The sequence below is a fragment of the Talpa occidentalis genome, unplaced genomic scaffold (assembly GCF_014898055.3).
Source record: "Talpa occidentalis isolate TD23 unplaced genomic scaffold, MPIMG_talOcc4v2.1 talOcc4.8, whole genome shotgun sequence".
Lineage (NCBI taxonomy): Eukaryota > Metazoa > Chordata > Mammalia > Eulipotyphla > Talpidae > Talpa > Talpa occidentalis.
Window position 1 is genome coordinate 44,545,434 of NW_023605194.1, and position 21,897 is coordinate 44,567,330.

General features: G+C 50.3%; 1 protein-coding gene across 4 annotated transcripts in view; it reads left to right on the top strand.

Annotated features, from left to right (window-relative positions):
* LRRC20 (leucine rich repeat containing 20) overlaps window positions 1-17,370 on the top strand; it is a 76,663-nt gene extending 59,293 nt beyond the window's left edge. For all 4 annotated transcript variants that reach the window (XM_037496406.2, XM_037496409.2, XM_037496408.2 and 1 more), the window contains one exon: window positions 14,930-17,370. In XM_037496406.2, coding sequence (XP_037352303.1) covers window positions 14,930-15,084 — 155 coding nt within the window. In that variant the 3' untranslated portion in view covers window positions 15,085-17,370. The remainder of the gene's footprint in view (window positions 1-14,929) is intronic.
* Window positions 17,371-21,897: the final 4,527 nt, after the last annotated feature.

A 21,897-nucleotide genomic window follows, 5' to 3' on the forward strand; every position in this document is an offset into this window, starting at 1 on the left:
CTTGCTGGGTATTGGGTTTGATTTCTGCTGAGCACAGCCAACCAGCCACAATCTGATCCTTGTCCTGCCCCCAAAGCACTGTGTGCCGCAGGACCCAGAGAGGGTGATTCACCCTTCAGTGTGGCAGCTAGCAGCTTGGCACCGCGGACTCGGGCTCTCTGTCCTGTGTGCTGCTATCCAGCACTTACAGTGGGAGCAGTTGTGCCTGTGAGCAGCAAGCATTATGTTGTAGGCGTTGATCTGAACCAGTCATTGGTGCAGGAAACCCTTGCTGGTTCTGGAGCCACTGGAGGGAAAGTTGGAGGAGAAAACAAACAGGCTTCAACTTCAATTAGTGCAAATTAGATGTGCCCTCCAGGCACAAGAGGGAGGGCCGCTCCTGTTTGCAGCCCCTGAAGCCCCTGACTTGGAGTGTGTCTTGAAAGGGAGTTGGCAAGTCACTTCTCTGAGCACACCAACACACACTTGGTCTCTGCCCAAACGACCATCTTTGTGCCAAGCACTGAGTGGTAAACCCTTGATTAACCAGCACCTCCGGCTATCCAGGAAGCTGTTGGCACTCTGTGGGTCTCAGACAGCAAGAAAAGAAGTTCTTCCACATTTGTTTACAACAAACACTCCGCTGTGCTCCCACAGCCTGCGCTGGTCCCCAAGGCTGCTGTCGCTGTCCAGAGTGCTGGCGAGCAGCCCTTTGCTCTGCATCTTGGCCCTGTAAGGATCTTGTTCAGGGAATTAGGAACTTTAGGGGGTGTCTGTGGATTTGGGCATTTGGGGAATGTTTATTTGCTAGTTGTTGTTTTTTGAATTGAGTAGCTGATTCTGTGCTGGGCACTGTGCTGGAGACGGAGGTGGGCAAAGCACATACCCTAATCTTTGGGGCTTGTGGCTGATCGACTGCACCAGTTGGGATTCAGTGGTGACTGACTTCATGTTCAGAGCTTCTCGTAAGCATTTCCCAAGTATGTTCTTGTTTAGTTCTCACAACAACACTATGAGGCAGGTACTGTCATTCTCTTCAGGTAAGGAAACTGAGGCACAGGGGAAGTTAAATAAGTTGACCAAAGTCTGCCTCTACCAAACCAGGGTTCAAAACCAAGCAACCTTGCTCCAGCACCCAAGCTGGTCAGGACAGTGATTTGCATAGGGAGAGAAAATCTTGCACATAATTAGAGGGAGATAGAACACCTCAGGAAAGTTACAGCTGAAGACCAGAACTTTGGTTGGAAGGAAACTCACTGGGGGTGGAGAGAACAGTGTAAGGTAATGAGGCGGGATTTCCTGGCAGATTCCCAGTGAGGCAGCCATGTAGGCAGTCAGCCTGGCCCCCCAACAGCAAGTGAGGCAGGTAGGCAGCGTCCTAGATTCTCTTATTAAGCCGGTGGGTGCTCAAACTAGCTATATGTTTTAAATACTGGGGAAATTTTCAAAACCCCTGTATCCAGGCCACACTCCATGCCAATTAAATATTATGCTGGCTTTTAGGCTTGATGGTTTTAAAAAACTGCTCTTCTGCGGGCCTCCCTGGTGGCTCAAGGGGTTAAGATGCAACCTATGAAGCTATCACAGCCTCTGCGGCATGAATTTGATCCCCAGTCAGGGAGCTGCCCGCATGGCGCAGCAGACCTCTCCTGAATCGCCCTCTCCTCCCCTCTGCAGTGTACTTCGGTCAATCAGCCTATTCTGTTCCCCACTCTGTCTCCGGTGAAACGTCTCACTGCCCACACCTGGCCTGTACCCCAGTGCTTGTATGCGTAAATAAATAAATCTTAAAAAAATTTAAAAATTTTAAAAACTGCTTTTCTGATTCCATTGTGTAGGCAAGGTGGATAGAGTCCCTCTCCTGGTTCACATGTAGCACAGGCACTTTCAGAAGGAACTTTATCACTAAGCCAAAGGTAACTGAGAGTATAGGAATAGCAAAACAGTGGGCCAGTTCCCAAAGTACAAGTTTATGGCAAAGAATCCCAGCATAAGTAGAATTTGTTGGCTGAGCTCCCACACCTGCTTGGGTGCCTGAGTCCTGCCTGGGTGGGCTACACCTCTTGCCTCACCAGTGGTGCTGGAGGTGCTCGCTCAAGTTCAGCCACCTCACCTTGATTGCTTGAAATCAGCCATGGTGGCAGTGTTTACACTATGAGAAATCAGCAAGTGCCACCAGCCCTGCTTTTTTCCTCCCAGGGAGAGATGATTAAACATTAACCAGGATGTGACTGGCTCCAAACCAACCCATTCCTTGCTCTCTTTGGTGTCTTTACCACCCACCCCACCAAAATCCCACCACCACCTTGTTCAACACACTTTGTTTCCCAGAAGCTGATTTCCCTGTGAGGCCACTGCTAACTCATTTCCACCTGGAGATTATCTTACAAGCTATCTTTCTTATTTTTCAATTGTAATTAAGTCTTCTTTGTCTAATAATGATTTTAAATCTGAGCAGAAAGATTTGTCAGGTTGGTCTTAGCAAGCTTAAGTCCCAAACATGGAGCTGGCTTTATAAAGGAGTGGTTTGCAACTCTACCCCCACGCCAGGGAGAGAAACCTTTGGGGGTGAGGGGGTGATACCTGTCCCATCCTGCAGGTCCGACCACCCCTCCCATGCAGGCACCGAGCATACGCACAGCAGATAAGGCAGTGCTAATCCTCCAGATGAGAGATAGGTATGTGAATAGAGGCACACGGTCAGAAGGGGAAGGAATGACAGCGCTCGTGAGAGGAGACAGCAAAATCATCATTCTTGGCAGAGGCTCTTTCCGGAGCATCTGACCGAAGCAGTTGGAGGGCAGCCTGCAGGGTAGAGGGGAAATGGGAGGCAGTGGAGGAGGACCCTCAGCAGAGAGAGGAATGGGCACAGGGAAGCAAAGACTCTGAGTCTGACCGGAAAGATAAATGCCAGGCATAAGCCAGGCAATTTGAGTCACACATTTGGCTGTCTCCAGAGAAGATAATAAGACGGTATTACTTCGATGAGAATTGTTACGCTCTGGCTTTGATTGCATATCATAGCCAGGCCCAGGGAGTGTGTAGGAGGCGGCTGTGGCAGGTGGCCCCACGAGAAGCCCACCAGCCCACCCTTGCTGGCCTGGGGCAGAGGAGGGAGTGGTAGCCGGGGCTTTTCTCCTGTTTTTCTTTCCCTGCAGCTGATGCTTAAAGGGAAAAGGGTCCCTCTTCATGGATGAGTGTATTCTTAAAGCACTCCCTGCTCCCCATTCTCTCCACGGGGTTGTCTGCTGTGCTCTCCCTCCCTCAGCAGCCCTGTCCTCCTTGGGGAGCAGCTGATGGGGCTCCTGTGGCTCCATGATGCAGAGAGCCTTTGAAGATGAATGGTTGAGGTTTAGAGAGGTTAAGAAGCTTGCTTGAGGTTGCATGACATGATATAGCAGATCCAGGTCAGGGCCTGGCTCTCTGGCCCTGTCCACATTCCCAGATGGCCTTTCTTTTCAGCAGGGAACTTAGAACTCCCCTTCTACACCACTTTCCTGAGGGCCAAGAACTCAGCATGCAAGATTGTTGAGGATATGCAGTATCCTCTGTGCTTCCTGAGGACAGGGGCTATTTGTATGTTTTCCCTGCAGTCCCCAACCTCCCATCTCCCCAGGATACTTGATCCAGAGCCACATGTATGTGAGTGTGGGGAGGGGAATTGGGAGGTTTGGTTTGGTCACTGCCCCCATCTGGTTTCCACCAAGTCTTCTGAATGGACAGTCCCAGCTGTGAGTAAGGGGTGTATATGTGAGTGTGGCCAGGGACCTTCTTGTTAGAGGCAGATTCTGTCCTTGCCAGGTGACCATCGTTGACTGGCTTGTCTCTTGTAGCGTTTTGAGTGGATGCTTGAAGCTCATCTCTGCTCAGCATTCTTTTTATTCTTTTTTAAGATTTATTTATTAATGCATACAAGAGCTGGGGTGCAGGCCAGAGATGCGGGGGGTGAGAGGATTCACCAGAGACAGGGTAGGGAACAGAACAGACAGACTAACTTACATACACTGCTGAGGGGAGTAGCGGGCGAGACAGGAGAGTTCTGCTGTGCCATGTGGGTTGCTCCCTGGCTGACCGGGGATTGAACTTGTGCTTCAGAGGCTGCAGATTGCTTCATAGTGTGTGCTTAACCCCTTGCGCCACCAGGGAGGCCCAGCACAGCATTCTTGATATTAGTTCTTTTGGTCTCCAGGCACCAAGAGCTGCATGGAGGCTGAGGTCTGGGCTAGGGCCAGCCCTAGCTGCTGGGACCAGCCTGGATTCTCAGGTACAGATGTGCCCACAACCCCCAGGGATGCTCAGGAGGTTTCTCAGGCACCCCCAAGGCAAGAGGGCTGGGATACCTCCTCCGTATCTAACCAGCACCCTGGGTGCCATTGTGAGCAGGTGTTCTGAAGGTTCTGTTCAAGTCTTATTGGCTGGGATCTGATAGGGATGGTGGCAGAGAAGCTGGAGCATCCTGAAAAGTCATGCATTCTGTTCAAAGGAGATGGGCCAGATCAGAAGCGGGCCTGCCAGCCACCTATAAACTTCTAGTGTGCTCCCTGGAGGGTCGGGGCTGCCAGGCTTTGTTTCTAAGCTGACAAAGAAGCCAGAGAACTAGGGCCCAGGTTGGGTAGCCTTGGATCCCAATTCCAAGAAAGAACTTTAGATGTCATGGAGCCCAGTCCCACCCAAAGTGAGAACCAAGAAGTTGCTGGTCTCTACTGTGTTACCTCTGTGCCGGGAAGCTTGGTTTCCCTTACCACTTCTCTGGGACCAGACCTTCTCAGCACCCTTCTCAACCAGGGTATTAGAAGTTTAAAGAACAGAGCCCTGGAATGATCATTTTTCTCATCTTGCCTCTGACTGGTCTTACTGGCATCAAATAAGTTTGTCACTCAGTAGTGCTAATGATCAGTGAGGTGAAGTCAAGATGACCTCAGGGAAGTAATTTTCTCTAAGTACTGCCCACTCTGATTCTGCTATTATCAATTACATTAAGCTCCAACAGACAGGCGGAAGTCTGAGACAGCTGTCTACAGTGAGAGGATGGCTGGATCCATCTACACAGCTGGGGGAGGGTCAGACAGGACCCTTTGAGGTGACAGGAAGATGCAGTGGACTGTGTCCCACCTGTGCCAGCATCCATGGTGTTTAGTCCAGGCTGGGGTCCTTCTTTCCTGCCCTGGGATGCTGAAAGGCTTTAGTCCTCATGGGGAATACTGGGCCTCTCAATATAAGTCCACCACCACTGTACACCTGGGGACCATTGGAAGCCCAGAAGCCCCTGGGAACATTATTCTGGCTTCCTAAAAGAGTTTTAGAATCTCACATCCTACCTTCTATAGTGACAGAGAGAAAGAGATAAAGGAAGCCCAGAATGCCTGGTGGTCTCATGGCCTCTTGTTATCTGTAATAGCGAGAGCTGGAAACAACTAACCCCAAGTATGGTCCTGCCACGCTATGGACTATGATGCAACTGTGATCATGTCACTGACTTGGAACCTGGAAATATGTTTATAGTGAGGCCTTAAAAATAGTGCATTATGAGGGCCTCCAGGTGGTACAAGGGGTTAAGTCTCAGCACTATGAAGCTTTTGGCATACTGTAGCATGAGTTCAATCCCTGACCAGGGAGGTGACCCACATGGCACAACAGACCTCTCCTGCCTCACCTGCTGCTCCCCTCAGCAGTGTATTTCAGTAGATCTGCCTGTTCTGCTCCCCCTTCTGTCTCTGGTGAATCTTCTCCCCCCTCCCACCTCTGGCCTACACCCCAGCTTTTGTATGCATAAATGGATAAAATAAATCTTAAACAAAAAGAACAGTGCATTGTGAAATAGTATCTAGGAGACCATCTTTGAGATATGGGTGGATGTGTGCACATGCATGTTAAAAAGTAAGCGAGGTTACGTACAATCACGTTAGTAGTGATTGATTCTAGGTAGTAGGACATAGGTGATTTTAATGTTGCTGATCAATATTTTCTTATTTTCTAAATTGGATTACTGGTGTTAAAGTGCCAGTGTCCTACTTGGTCTTCAGCGGCCAGGCCCTGCCTGGCAAATGTGCCTAAATGCGTCAGGCCAGGGGAAGAGCCCCAACTCTTGAATATCCTGTGACCACAAAGTTGCTTAATCAAGTACTGTTAATGTTGTGTCCATTGTGTGCCCAGCCCAGGGTGGTCCCAAATCTGAAGGAACTTATGATCTAGTTTAAGATTCATTCACCCGACAGGTAGCTGTTGAGCATCCTGGAGGCACTGTGCTAGGTACTGCATAGTGGGGTGTGATGCATGATACAAGGCTGGATAAGGGTTATGAGAGTTGGAGGGGAACCAGGAGAATGAGAGAAGGTGGCCTTTGAGCTCAGACTTTGAGGATGAGCAGCACTTGAGTGGGAGGTGAGAAGGTGATGAGAGGGAAAGCTGAGGTTCCTGTGTGTGCTAAAGCTCAGAGACCTGGCTTCTGTTGCCAGCAGCTGTCCATGAGTGATGAGGTCTTAGGAGGCCTGTTTAATCTCACCAAGCCTCAGTTCCCCCTCCCATAAAATGCAGATCTTACCTTAGCCTCCCCTCTACCCTCCAGCCATCTCCCTTTCTCATCAGGACGTTGTGAGCATAAATGATCTTTTTGCTTTATCTAGAGACTCCCACTTGGCTCCTTGGACTTGTTGCTTGCTAGCTATGCTGCTCTGCTTTGTCGATTCTGCCAACTTTGACACAGTCTTGAGAGCCCACTGCTCCTTCCTCTCTCTGTTCAAAAGTCTGTAGCGGTTAAATCAAGGGTAAGAGAATCACCCAATCCCTGCTCTGTGCCTATGAACATCACTGACCTTCAGGAGGGTGGGTTGGAGAATACTACAGACCCTGAAAGACCAGCTTGGTGGTAAGCGTGGGAAAAAAAAAACACTGAGAACTCAGGCAGTGCTGCTCTCTTGGGGCCTGGAGTTGTAGGGATCTGTTCCAAGGCTGGGCGGCCGCTGGTCTTTGTGCCACATGCAGCAAACCTGTTACAGTGACATCGCAGGGAGATTATCATCTCAAACTCATCAGCATGGCCACTCTGCAGGCTGCTGGCCTCCCTGGCTGAGGGATGGAGAAAAGACAGAGTCACAGAGCCTTAGCAACTTCCTAGAATCATCCCCTCTAGAGAAACTGAGGCAGAATCAGTGACCCTCAGTGGCAGGTGACTTAGCAGCTCTGAGCCTCAACCTCCATCTTTGAAGTGAGGCTTTATTAACAATTAAGGTTATAACCCCCTCAACCCAGGGTCCAGCCCTTAGTGAGCTGTTCAGTAAAATTGCCTGTGATGATTATCCGCTGGAGTTTGGGGGGCTGTGGAGGGGCACTGGCTCTGGTCTTGGCCTTGTTCCTCTCTGCTGGATCAGAGAGCTGCCCTGCTTCCACCCTTACTGGTGACCTTGGATCCTGTCAAAGAAAAACCAAAGCTGAATGGTACTTAAAACAATGAAAACATCGTAGTCAGAGCGATTGTAATCAAGGGGAGACCTCAGTATAGAACCAGCTCAGTTCCAAGTACAAAATGCCAAGTGGGAATTTATAGCCAAGGAACAGGTGGGGGGCCAGTGGATAGAAAGTGACCAAGAGGAACATCAGGAGTGAGGGGGCACTCTGGCTACAGGGATCTTTTTTTTTTTTAATATGAAAGATTTTTTTTTTTTTTTTTTTAAATATAGAGGCATGTTTTCTTTCTTTCTTTCTTTCTTTCTTTCTTTCTTTCTTTCTTTGTTTTTGTTTATACAAGCACTGGGTACAGTCAGAAGCGCGGGAGGGTGAGAGAATTCACCAGAGCCAGAGCGGGGAGCAGAGCAGGCAGAAGGACCGAAGTACACTGCTGAGGGGAGCAGCGGGCGGCAGGAGAGGTCTGCGCGCCATGTGGGATCCTCCTCCGGTGGCCGGGGAGCAGCGGCGCTGCAGAGGCCGCGGGCAGCTTCGCAACCCAGCGCTCAACCGCTGCGCCACCGGGGAGGCCCTAATGTGAAAGATTTTTAATAGAAATGAGAGTGCGGAGAGAGAGAGTATAGGGGGCATTCCTAATAATAGTTTCCTAGTAAAAATCCCCAAATTACCCATCCGCTTATGGGTAAATGGCCAGCCAAATACGGCCAGCTTGGGGAGGGACCACTGAGGCCAGCAAGTTTGCCACAAACTGGTTCCCTACCTTCTGGCAGGGAACCACAAGAAAGGGGTTAGGCAGGTTCCAGACAACTGAGGAGAGAGAGAGAGAGAGAATGCAAAATACAGCACATCAAGATAAAAGCTAGGAGGAGTCTGCTCCCAGGAGTCTGCTCACCACCCTGCATTCTGCAAACAGCTTCTTTCCCTCCTGAGCCTCCAATTTGCCCTGAACTCCGGGTCCCTCTTTGCTGCTTCTGTCATTGGGTCTGTCATGCAGGGCCCTGCCAGCCAGACGCCTGCTGTCCCGCCCACTCACTGCCCTGGAGGTGATCTTCCTGCTTGGGACCTGGTTCCTGGCCTCCCCTGGCCTAGTGACTCCCTCCTGGCTGCCATTATCTCTGCCAAGGACCAGGGCCAGCTCCCCACATTTCTCTCCCCCATGTGTCTCTTCCAAGAATCTCTTCCAAGTGTCTCTACACATCTCTTCTGCAGTCTCCTCCCCAGCCACACCACGGTGTGAGTCGGACCCCTGGAACAAGAGCCCCCCAGGATTCTTGCTGAGGTAGACTGGGGTGATCAGACATCACTCGGGGAAAGGTAGAGAACGAAGAACCCAGTCAGATATTGAGAAGGAGCAGATGTTAAGGGGGGAGGATTCTGGCAAACAACTTGGCAATATTCTTGCCAACACCAAACAAAGACAAACTCAGAAGCCCAAAAGTCAGACCTTGTTGAAAAATTCAGGAGTTTGAGAATCTTTGTCAGCACCAAGAATCTGAGGCTCAGTTTCCTTATCTGCAAAATGGGCCATCATGAGGAACCCTCACAGTGTCAGTTCTCAGAAGCAACCTCTTCTGCTTGGCTGCTTTGGACAAAGTCCATTTGGACAAAGCCACAAGCCCCCCTGGACCTGTGTCACATGGGGGTTATAATACCCTGTGAAGTAACTGCCTCTTAAAGGCCCAATCAGGGCCTTTATTATCTAAACCATCTCAGGCACAGGGAATGGTGTCCGTCTCGCCTGCCCATGCTAATGGCTGTCAGCGATGGCCATTCATCCAAAGCTGCTGCGACTGTGGAGCCTCCCAGTAATTAGCTCTTTTCTTCCCAGCCATTATTAGCAGGGGCAGTGAGGGCTCAGCATTATGGAGAGAGCTGAGAACTACCATGGTAGCGCCCTCCTTCAGCCCCCACTCCAGAAGTGGCCCACTCTGCCAGGGGCCAGAGGAGTGGGCTGCTGTGTAATCTGACAACAGCACACAAATGAGAATGTGGAAGGAGGAGCTTGGGGACTGAGAACAGTTGATTTTGCTTCCCACCCCCCTCCCAGGAGTCTGCTCACCACCCTGCATTCTGCAAACAGCTTCTTTCTCTCCTGAACCTCCAGTTTGCCCTGGACTCTGGGTCCCTCTTTGCTGCTTCTGTCATTGGGTCTGTCATGCAGGGTCCTGCCAGCCAGACGCCTGCTCTCCCGCCCACTCACTGCCCTGGAAGTGATCTTTCTGCTTGGAACCTAGTTCCTGGCCACCCCTGCCCTAGTGACTCCCTCCTAGCTGTCCAGAACGTCTTTTTGTGCCCTCCATGTATGCGTGCCAAGTCTGGTGTCAGCCCTGGGGATTCAAGGACAAAGAAAAGATAAACTCTTGCCATTGCGGCAACATGAATGAAGCTAGGGGGATTGTGCTCAGCGAAATAAGTCAGAAGGGGAAAGACAAATACTGAATGTTGTCACTTATGGACTATAGAGAAACTAACATAGGATCAGATAAAGACAAACTCTAGAAAGCTGACTGTAGAACCGAGGGTGTGTGTGCTGGGGGGCCAGATAGGCAAGAACAAAGTGGAAGGGAGCACATGGACTCTGGTGAACTGTGGGTACGTTGGTGGTAAGTAGGTGCAGTGTGGTACCACCACCAGAGGGGGGAGATCGTAAACCTCTAAATCATATGGTGTTGTTAAACCAATGTTGCCTCAATAATAATAATAAAGAGCCCTCAGGAACTTCAAGATGTTCATGTGCCCCCAGGACCAGGTGCAGTCAGAGCCAGGCCCTGAGGGAGCTCAGAGTTAGGTCACCCCTGGATGCTAAGGGAGGGGGGGCTCCTCCTGGTAGGGGCTGCCTATTACAGGGCCCAGGACTCCTGCATATCGGAGGGGCGGGAGCCAGTCTCCACAGTCTCAGCACCAGGTCCCCCAGAGACTGGGTCATCCAGGTCCTAGAGGCTTCCTCCTGTTGTGTCCTGGCTTCCGCGACTTGGGGGATCATACCAGCTTGGGTGGCACTCTGCTATGTTCTATACAGGCCCTGGCCAGCAGCCCATGAAAAGATGTTCAAGGCACCTTCCAGTTGGTTCTCTCGGCTCTCAGCAGAGCCCGCCTGCAGGGCTTCTGGCCTTCTGTGAGTGGGGTTGAGGGACTCGGGGAGCTGTAACATTTTCAGGGGAAATTGGAGGCTCAAAGCCTCTTCCTTTTCCACATCACCTACATCCAGGTCATCTCAGCGGCCAGCTGCAGCTGAGCTGTTTCTGGCCACATCCTGTGCTGTGGCTCGAATCTACATGCTGGGCAGCTTGAGGCTTGTCAGCAGGGATCTGGGAGTGGGGGGCGCTTGACTATGTGTCAGTGCAGGCACCAGTACAGTGACAGGGAACAAATGACTATAGAGTGTACCTATAGAGTGTTTGTGGAGCATGATGCTGGCATCCAACGTACAGTCATGTCATTGGATTCTCATGGCCTTTCTGCCAGGTGTGCAGAATGACGCGTGCGCCCCTCCCCCCATTTGACAGGTGAGAAACTGAGGTGTAGAGATGTGGCCTAGGGCAACACCTGGAAAAGCCTGTTTCATATTTCTTACATGAAAGATCTGGAGGTGCTCACTTGAAGGAGTTGTTAACTCAAGGAATTGGTGGAAGGGTTTTTATGGACAAGAAAGGAAAGGCTTGTTCTGTACTGTGACCCAGAGCAGAACAAGGAGGTTTGGAACATTCCTGAACTAATCTGAGGCATTTCCCAGAAGCCCTGCCTCTCAGAGCAGGTTAGCAATGGAATGGTTGCCAGGGGGGATCTTAGAAGGCCCAGTAACATGTGCCTCCTGTCCTGTGCCCACGGCTTCTCTGGGAGGAGAGTCCCTGGGCTGTGGAAGGGGCCTGTTCCTGTTTGGCAACCTAGAGAGTTGTCAGCATCTTGGTCAGGGGAAGCTGACATCCTGCAGAGTCCCAAGAGTCCTGGAAGAAGACTGTTTTATATCTCACATTACTAAGGGGAGGCCTCTGAGGGTTCCAACAACTGCTGAGGGGTGGGGCATGCCAGGCTGGAGCAGTGTGTGCGAGGTGGGAGGAGGTATGAAGAACACGGATTCTGGAGACAGCCCACCTAGCTTTGTGTTCTAGCTCCGACTCTCCCTAGCTGTGTGGCCTTGGGAAAATCATACAGCCACTCTGCATTGAAAATCCAATCCAGGGGCACTGGATGATAATTTTGATGAGGAGCAGTGTATTAAAATGCATCCCCACAGACTTCTTGTTAATTGCAGGGGAGGAGGGAAAAACAGTAATTATACAATGAAGAAAACAGGTATCAGGTAAAATACCTGAATGGGTGATGAAAAGTAGCATGACTTATGAGGGTCCCACGGATCCCGTGTATCTCCAGATGTGACCCCAAGGGAATATGCCAGTCTTTCAGCTGAGGGCGCATAATCCGGATTTATTCATGAGGAAATACTAGGCAGACACAAAATGAGGAATTCTTTTTAATCAAAAGCCAGGGATGATGGCAGTGATCATCTTCCAAAATGTCAGTGTTATAAAAGATATGAAAGGCACCCCAAGAAATGCAACCACAAAATGCAATACCTGACCCTGCTGGCTCCTGTAGTGGAGGAGGGAGGTGCTAGATGGAACACTTAGGTAGGAATTGGTGGCTACCTAAGCCTGAAAGAACTGAATGATGAAAAAAATCAGGGGTTACAAATTAAAAGAGGCACAGGGAACCCCTTGAGAGTTGTTGAAATGTTTTATAGCGAGATCTGGATGGCTGGCATAAGCGTGTATACTTCTATGGAAACACGCTGTATGCCTGCCAGCACTTGAAACATTTTCCTGTATGTAAATCTCAAAAACAAGTTAGCGGTGTTCAGTGAAAAAGAAGGAGAATGAGATCTACAGCACAGAACCATTTATCTACATTAAGATATATGGATAGTGTGTGCCAACGTGACTCTCATTTAAAGACAAACCATGACAAAAATAAAAACCTGGGGGCCTCCCCGGTGGCGCAGCGGTTGAGCGCTGGGTTGCGAAGCTGCCCGCAGCCTCTGCAACACTGGTTCGATCCCCGGCTGCTCCCCGGCCACTGGAGGAGGGTCCCACATGGCGCGCAGACCTCTCCTGCCGCCCGCTGCTCCCCTCAGCAGTGTACTTTGGTCCTTCTGCCTGCTCTGCTCCCCGCTCTGGCTCTGGTGAATTCTCTCACCCTCCTGCGCTTCTGACTGTACCCAGCGCATGTATAAACAAAAAAACAAACAAATGAATAAATAAATAAATAAACAAATAAATAAATAAATAAATAAATAAATAAATAAAACATGCCTAAAAAAAAAATAAAACCCCCCCAACTCCAAAAGCCCATTGCATAGTGCCAGGAGAAGACAGGGCCTGGCCATTACTGTGGGCCTGAGGTGTGCAGGCGCCGGAGGGGTGAGGCCCCTGGCCCTGCCCTGGGCTAGGGTGGGGGACACATGGAATCTGGGCTGCTCAGAGTTGGATGAGGGCCGATGAATGTGGCCAGAGCTTCTGCCTGCACAGGCCTTGTGTTCTGGGCAGCCCAGCTCTGGGCCTGTTTGTCACATTAGTTCCTTGTTATCAGCTGCCTACTGTGGGTCCAGCCTCTCTTCTGAATGCTTTGTATTGACTCCTCTGATCCTACAATAACTCATTGGACAGGTACTTTTGTTACCCCCATTTCACAGATGAGGAAAATGAGTCACAGAAAATGTGGTTAAATTGCCCAAGAATACACAGCTAGAAAATGGTAGAGCTGGGATTTGAGCTCAGATGATCTGAATCACTCTCTGAGCCACAGTATTCATCCTCCTAGTGACTCCCACATATGGTGGTCCAAAGTGGGGAACAGAAAAACCGCTTCTCCCATAAGGCTCCCAGAAAAACAGCTTCTCCCATAAGGCTCCCTAGGCTCAGACAGAGGGTCTGGCTCCCTGGGCTGAGAGGTGCTATGTTCCTTAGTGTTCCAATCCACCTGGGGGACAGGGCCCTCAGGATTTGGGCCTGGAGGTTTCTAGATGCCATTGATAAGCATCCAGTCCCTCCCCTCCCCACTCTCTGAACCCTACTCCTGTGCTTTTGCCCTCTCCAGCCACAATGCATTCCCTCCCCATCATTCAAACTCTTTCCATCCTTCCAGTACTAACAGCAGACACCTCTGCCCAGCCTGACTACTCCCCTGAACTCTTGTAATCACTGTGAGAATTTGAATTCCAGTCTGGGCTCAGCTAATTCTGATTGCGGCCTTAAGCAAGTTACCTAACTTCTCTGGACTTCAGTTTTTTTGTAATATCTAGTATTCACTGAATACATGGATTCGCTCATTTATCCTAATGCAGCAGGTGAGATCTATACTGTAAAATTGTTATTATAGTGATTTGCATTTGGCTCACACCCATTACATGGCCTGCCTGGGGCTTCAGCCAAAGACTGATCCTAAAGGTGAGGTGTGAGGAATCATGAAAGGTTATCAAGTGTTAATGAAACTACTGCCTTGTCCAGGTATTTTTAAAATGTTGAGGTAAAACCCACAGAACATAAAATGAACCATTTTAATCGCATACAGGTCAGTGCCCTTAGTACATTCCTGGTGTTCTGCTACCGTCCCTTCTATCTACTTTCTTTTTTTTTTTTTTTTTTTTTAAAGTTTTTTTTTTTTTTTTTTTTAGAGGCATGTTTTTATTTATTTGTTTGTTTGTTTGTTCGTTCGTTTTGTTTATACATGCACTGGGTACAGTCAGAAGCGCGGGAGGGTGAGAGAATTCACCAGAGCCAGAGTGGGGAGCAGAGCAGGCAGAAAGACCGAAGTACACTGCTGAGGGGAGCAGCGGGCGGCAGGAGAGGTCTGCGCGCCATGTGGGACCCTCCTTCGGTGGCCGAGGAGCAGCCGGGGATCGAACCAGCGCTTCAGAGGTCGCCAGCAGCTTTGCAACCCAGCGCTCAACCGCTGCGCCACCGGGGAGGCCCCCTTCTATCTACTTTCAAAGTACTTTCAACACCCCAAAGGAGATCCTGTGCTCCCTCAGCTCACTCTCCAATCCCCTCCCCCAGCCCATGGCAGCCCCTTACCTACCTTCTGTCTCTGGATTTACCTGTTCTGCACATTTCATGTAAATGAAATCACTCACTATGTGACCTTTCGTATCTGATGTTTCATTCAACACAATGTTTTTGAGGTTCATCCACACAGTAGGGGGTTTTGTTCCTTTTCATGCTGAATAAGATTCCATTGTTTGACTTTACCACATTGTTAATCATCTGCTGGTGTCTCACAGTTTGGCTCTTGGGAATCGTGCTGCCATGTGTACAAGTGTCTGAGTACCTGTTTGCATTGCTTTCAGTTCTACCCAGGATTGGAATTGCTGGGATAAATGTCTAACTTTATTTTTTAGGGTGCTTCCCTGCATGTGCTTATAATGCCCGTTGGGCCACCACGAGTGATGGGGAGCCCCTCCCCACCTGTGCTCTGGCCTCCTGGGCAGAAATGTGTCAGCATCTCCTCTGCCTGCTTGGCTGCCAGCGCCCTAACCTGCCCTCTCTCCCCACAGATGTGCCCGTGGAGAAGCTGGCCGCCATGTCCTCCTTACGCAGAGTCAACCTCCGCTTCAATCCACTGAGCGCCGAGGTGCGCGTCATTGCCCCACCGCTCATCAAGTTTGACATGCTCATGTCTCCGGAGGGTGCGCGGCCTCCCCCACCTTAGGCCTGCCTCCTCATGCCCACCCAGCAGGGGACAGAGGCCACCTGGCACCCTGAGGGGAGGGACTCCCACAGGCCATGGGAGGCCAAGCTTGGGTATGGAGGTGGGTGGGCCAAACAGCTGGAGGTGGGAAGGTGTGCAGCCGGCCCAGGATAGATGCTTAGAACAGTAGTGGGCTCTGCAGTGCCCAGAGGAGGAGGTGAAGTGCCAGCTGGGGCTCAGACTGGGCCCTCGAAGCTTTTGTGCAAACTTGGGCAGACCCCCGTTGCCTCTGAGCCTTGTTTTTTGGGAAAAAAGGGTAGTGAGGGGCCTGTGCCTCCTTTGGGCTATTGGATGCTTTTTTGGCAATACCTGCCTCCACATCACCATCAAGTCACGGACCTGGAGGAGCCCACAGAGGAGCATTGTGGAGCATTTTCTGGGCCTCATTTGTAGTGCTGAGAACCAGTCGCTGCTCTGGGAGGAAGAGAAGACAATCTTCATCCATTTATTGCTTCCTGAAAACTGACCCAGATGAGGCCCTTCGCGGGGCTCCTCAGTCTGGGAGGTTGTTGAATGGGCAGGAGCCTGAACCAAAGTCATGGAGAAACCACAGAGAGCATGGCCCTCACTGCAGCAGGGCTGGAAATGTTTATATAGGAGCTAGCTGCCTCTTGGCTAGGGAGCCACGGAGCAAGTCCAGTCAGCTCTGTCCTTCCCTGAGAATGAGAAATGGATGGGGTAGAAGTTCTGGGACGCCATCCCTCCCTCAGGAGCAACCAGGAGTGCCTGGTCTCAGCCCTTGATCCCTAGGAGAGGGGGCCCTTCTTGAAGCCATTTGCACCTGTGGACCTGGTCCAAAATAACTAGATGGCTACTCCCACTACACTTCCCTTTGGCAGCACCTGACTTCCCTGTCACTGCTTCACCTGGCACAGAAGGCACAGTGGACCATTGAGTTTGTAGCCAGTTACTCCTAGGCCACCACCCAAGGCCCTGATGACCTAGTTATTTCTGAGCCCTCAACCTGCAGTTGAGGGTGTAGCCAGCCAATGGCGTGTCCAACTATCCTGTTTGCTGAGGACTGAGGGGTTTCCAGGGATGTGGGGCTTTCAGCACTAACATGGGGTCAGTACCCAGCAAACAGCTGGTTTCCCTACCAGGAAAGGGCCTGGGGCTCTTGCATCCTGATAATAACTGTGGTTTGGGGAGCCCCTTGAACCCCCTAGGTATCTACCTCCCACCTTCTCCTCATCTATGGGGGCAAGCAGACTCAGAGCTCAGAACTTGGCTCCGTGGGAGACACCTGAGGCCCCAGGGGCAAGCCAGGCCTCCCAAATCCTACATTGAGGCCAGTAGTCACTCTTCACTCCTAGGGTCAAACTGTTCAGAGTTCAGACCACTGCTGTGAGCTGTAGCCCTGTCTCCTAATGCTCCCATTCCCCATCCTCCATCTCCTCATGAGGAACTGAAAGATTGGGCCAGATTTGGCCTGTCACTGAGTGCTAGGTGTCCCAAGGGATGCCTTCTTCACTGCTTATCTCCAAAGCCTGGGTGGGTAAGCTCTGGGAAAAGGGTTTTCAGTGAGGAGGTTGAGACTAGGCCTACAGGGCTTAGCTGTGGACACTGGGGACAGGTGGAGGCTGCAATCTAGGCTGGCCTGGCCCCATCCACCCTGTGTCCTGGAGTGAGGTTTCTCTTTGTCACAGAAGGGGTGTGCTTTTCTGATACATAAAAAGGCTTTGTATGGCCAGAGTCTTGCAACTCAGGGTGCGGTGAGTGGGCCTGCAGCATCGTCATCCATGGGAGCTTGTTAGAAAGGCAGAATCCTGGGCCCCAGCCAGACCTGCATTTTAATAAGATCTCTAGGCAATTTCTACAAGCACTTTATAGTTGGAGAAGCAAGGGTCTAGGGGAGACCCTAGGAATGTACTCAGAATGGAGGGTAAAGTTTCTCTCAGCTGTCCCCTTGCCAATGCCAGGCCTCCAATGAACTCCTCCCCACCTCCCCAAACCAGCCCCAGATCTTTTCAGATCCCCAGCAAAGGGAATGACGCGAAGTCACCAGGAGCTGAGGCTTGCCTTGGCCAGGCCACCTGGCTTCTGCCTCTCTGGTAACCTCTGCATGCTGAGCTGCCTGTGTCCCCAGGTCTTTTGAAGTGGTTGCTTCTGAAAGTTGTTTTCTATTCTGCTTGGAAAATTTTCCCTTGCCTCTCTGGGAAAACGTGGGTAGTCTGAAAAGCCCCCTAATCAGAGCCCACAGAGTGAGTGAGCCCTTAGCTTCAGTCTGCAATAAAAAATGTATTGGTTTCCTCTGCCTGGTTGGTATTCGATTCATTCTCACTGCAGATCTCTGAAGCCTGGGAGAGGAGGGGCTGCCCCATTATTAATACATGAAGTAATGAAAGCCAAACTGGGCTTTTACTGATATTCACAGGTGGGCCGGGCCACTGCCCGGCAGAATTGACACGTGTTCCAAAGCTGTGCTGCCGCCGAGCAGCTGAACGTCAGCCTGGGGCGCCTGCATGCCTGGAAGGGTCCTGCTGCCCCTAATTTTTCCCTTTGTGATGCCAGAAACTATACCCTTAGCAATTCATTTCTCAGGGTCTATGGTTCTCAAAGAGGAGTCTCTGAAACAGCAATGTCAGCAGCACCAAGTACCTGGTTGGACGTGCAGACCCTCAGTCCTACCCCCTGTCTGCAGAACCTGATCCACTGCTTTTAACAAAACTTCCAGGGGTTCAGATACAAACTGGAAACCTCTTCTGGGTTTAAGGTTAAAGTAAATTTTTTGTTTTTTAATATGAAAGGCCAACCTGAGTCTGCTTGAGCTTTAGACCAGACCATTATGTTTTATCAAACAAATGCATACAGAGCTTAGTGGGTGCCACACAATGTCTGAATAACATTACCGATACTCATTCATTTAATCCCTGGTTAAGCCCTGGCTAGCTTTGTGAACTGGGCAGAAGATACCTTTCCCACTGTCGATCCCGTTTCCTGTCTATAAAGTGGAGTGGCTGCAGGGAGAGAACACCCAGGGCTTTTCCAGAATGCATGGGGTACTACTCTGATTCTGGAGGCCCTGTCTCCTGTGGGTGAGTCTGTGCTCAGGCAGCTGCCTACCCCATCCCACGGGTCAGACACAGGACTTTGCCTCCCCGTATCCATTGATGTTGAGACAAAGCTGAAAGACTCTTGTGGAAGTAAGGGTGCGCCCCCCTTCGCCCTGACTGGTCAGAGTGGAGACAGGCACAGTAGTTAGATCTTAGCCCACTTCAGGTGGGGCTTTCAGTGCAAGGGAGGAAGCCTTGATTAAGATTGGATCAAATTCATGATACCATTAGAATTGGACACAGAGACCATTTTGAGGTGAAGAAACTTAAGTTATAAATTCTCTGCAGTACAAGAGTTGAGCAACTTGAAGTTTCTTTAAATGTTCTTTCAGGAAGTTCCCAGACTGTACAATAATAGAATTTACAACTTTTGCTTCCTGGGCAAGTTTCCAAGAACAGCATCATCGTGTTGAAGAACAAACTAAAATAACCAAGTCTTGATAACAGTGAGTGAGCTGTATGGGGCTAAAGGTTAAAAAGAAAAACTTATTGAGGTATAACTGGCATATAGCAGTTTATTAGTTTCAGGTGTACAACATAATTTGATATCTGTATATGTTGTGAAATGATCACCACAGTAAGTCTAATTGGTATCTATTACCAAACACAGGTTTGATTCTCAGTCTCCCCAAAATATCATGTTGGACCCTGGAGTCCTGCTTTGGAGCTGCTCTTTACATGAAATGTTCCTGTTCCTTCCCAGAAAGCCAGCCCTGGGATTAGGAAACCTGTAGGGGAGCACTGGCAATTACCACAGAGCGCCTGGCCAGAGCCCTGGGAGGGGTGCCGGGGCCATGAAGGACAGGCCCTGAGGAAGGCACAACTTGGGGCTGCTGGGGACAAGGCGTGGGCTGGCCAGGCCCGAAGTAGCCACATGCCGTGAATGTGTGTCTCAGGGCCAGGAGGGACGGACTCATCCCTCAGGAGAGAGGCACATCCCAGCTGCGTTATATCCAAGCAAGAGCACTCGTTGAGCTCTGCTGTTGATGGGCACTGGGTAGGAACTTGGTGCTTTCTGTTTGTCATCTGTAGGTGCCCACTCAGTCCACTTGGCCTTGGGCAAGGGGTGGGGAGAATGTCGCTAGGAAGGAGCCACACTGGGGTTTAGGAGGCTAGCTTGGACAGGCTTCACCAACTCACACGTTCCTTCCCTCATTATGTGCCTCTCATTACAGTCCAGACTTGCTGTCCTGATTTATAACTGGGTGCTAACACCACCTTCCCTAATGCATAGGGTTAACAACAGATGATGTAGGTAAGTAACCCCTGCTGAACACTATCACACCCATTTCACACACGAGTGCTTCCTCTCCTCAATGCTTATGCCCACCCTTGTGTGGGCACAGTCTTTAGGGTCCTGACAAGAATCTCACCTCCCTCAGCAATGCAGAGCTGCTTGGCACACATCCCTGGGGCACATCTGGATGCTGATGGGAGATTGTTATGCACAGGGACTAGGGAATCAACAGTTCACCCCATCATCATGGTTCAGGGGTGTGTCTGGCTTCCATCACATGGGAGGACAAGGCACTCAGGCCTTGGCCAAGAGCTGTCTGGGGCCACTCTGCATGTGTACATCTGCGTTCTTCCCAGCTGAGGGGCCTGGCTCCTATCGACTAGAAGCACTTAGGATGTCTTCAAGGTGGACCCTGCAGGACAGCCATGTCGTGCAACCCCAGCAGGGGAGGGTGCATTCACAACTCATTCTTGGTAATTGGCACCACTTACCTGGAAGAAAATGTACATGGGCCCCTGGAGTTGTGCAAAGGGTGGGCTGGATCTCTAAACCATCTGCAAGAGAGTCAATCTACTGGGGTGTTTTAAGGTACACAATCCCAGGCCCACCTGAACCTCAGTAAATCGGACTCAAAGTAGGGCCCACACTTCTGCACTCTTCCTCAGAGTGCCAGAAGCCTGTGTTCACTGCCTGCCGGAGCATGGGCAGTCCCACCCTCTTGCCTGCCAGCCAGCCCGAAGTCCCACCAGTAGGGCTGCATTGCTTTTAATTTAGCGTCACCCTCTCCTGTGATCTTATTCCAACCCTTGACATGATTGTGAAGAAGATTTCTCTAGACAAAGCTGAGAGGTCCTTGCTACTCAAAGTGTGGTCCTCGGGTGAGTAGCATCAACAGCACCTGAGGATGTATCATAACCTCAGAGGCTACATCTCTCCCCAAATCTTCTGAATAAGAATCCGTGCGTTAACAATATCCCCGCATGACTTATGGGTATGTTCAAGTTTGACTGGCATGTTTTGATGACTTTGAGACAAGCCCCCCACCCCCACCCCCCCATGACCCTCTCCCGGTCCCTGTGATAGGCAGTGCCAAAGTATCATTGCAGAAACTAACATCATAGGATAAACGTGTCAAGATTTTATCGATCCTGTTAATGAGGGAAGTGGTAACATAATAAAACTGATTCCAAGAGCATCTTGAAGGAGTGTGGTCCTTAATTGCTGGGTAAGATTGCTGTTACATATAACCCTGATCATTGTCCTACAATAAAGGCAATAAAGAATCAACTTGGGGATTGACTTGCTTATTTTTTACTGGACACAAATTCATAAGTTAACATAAGTAATTTCTCAGAGTCTGTGCCCTTAATTAATGGTAACTAAGAAAACCCAGAGGTAATTCTCATGGGCAAGCCTGTTAAACAGTGCTTCATGCATGCAGTTACCATCTTGGCCTCATCTCCAGGTTTTGGGTAATATGTCTTAATAACAGAGTCCCCTGGGAGGGTGTTAATATTCCTGGGACCGAGTTTATCATCTGCTGTGTGTACTCTTAAAAAATTGGAGTCCCTGAAGCTTGGGGCAAAGGGAAATAACCAGAGGTACAAAAAGGACTGGTGGAGGAAGAGAAAGGCAGCTAAAGTAAAAATATATATGCTTACCAGTTACCCCATTTCTGTGACTATGTTAAGTGCTTTCCGTTTCTTTTCTCAGTGAATCCCCAGAGCATATGAGGAAGCACCTATTTTTATTTTAGTTGCATAGAGGAAGACACAGAGGACTGGAGAAGACAACCTGGCCAAGGTCAGATATTAGTTGGTGGAGCAACCAGGATTCAAGCAGGCCTTTTGCCCAGGCTCCAGGTCTCTCAGAACTGTGTTCAGAGTCTAGGAAATGGTTTACAGAAGACCCCACTAACTCCCAAAGAGCTCCCCACTTTTTCCCAAGAGGCTTTAACACCATCCCCAGGATGTGTTCTTCCTGACCCTGTGGTGACTGACCTTAACCCTTCTTGACCCAGTGCCCACCCCCAGAAGCCTGCAGCCTGCCCAGAGTACAAGGCCCCAGCCAGAGACTTGAGTCCCTCAGTGTGCCCAACAGTCCCAGTGGGGTCTCACCCAATCCCCATTCAAAACTTCTTATACCTGGTTCTCCAGAGGAGAAGGTAGACTACCACCGCGAGAATCTTCTTCTGGTCCCAACCTTTCCCATTTTATAGATGGGAACACTGAGTTCCAGACAGCATGTGACCTGCCCAAGGATGTGCAAGGAGCTGGCGGCATTGCTTAGATGGATGTCCAAGCATCCTGGCTCCTGTCCAGGGTCCTTGCTGGGGTCCTCACTGGATGCCAGTCTTTGTCTGCTTGGTACTTCCAGCCTGCTCACTGGCTGGCTGTGCAGTGGGAGTGAGTCAGCCATTAAAATCTTCACTTGTCATTTACAAATGCAGATAACAGCTTTGACCTCCTTCCTTGGGGAGAGCTC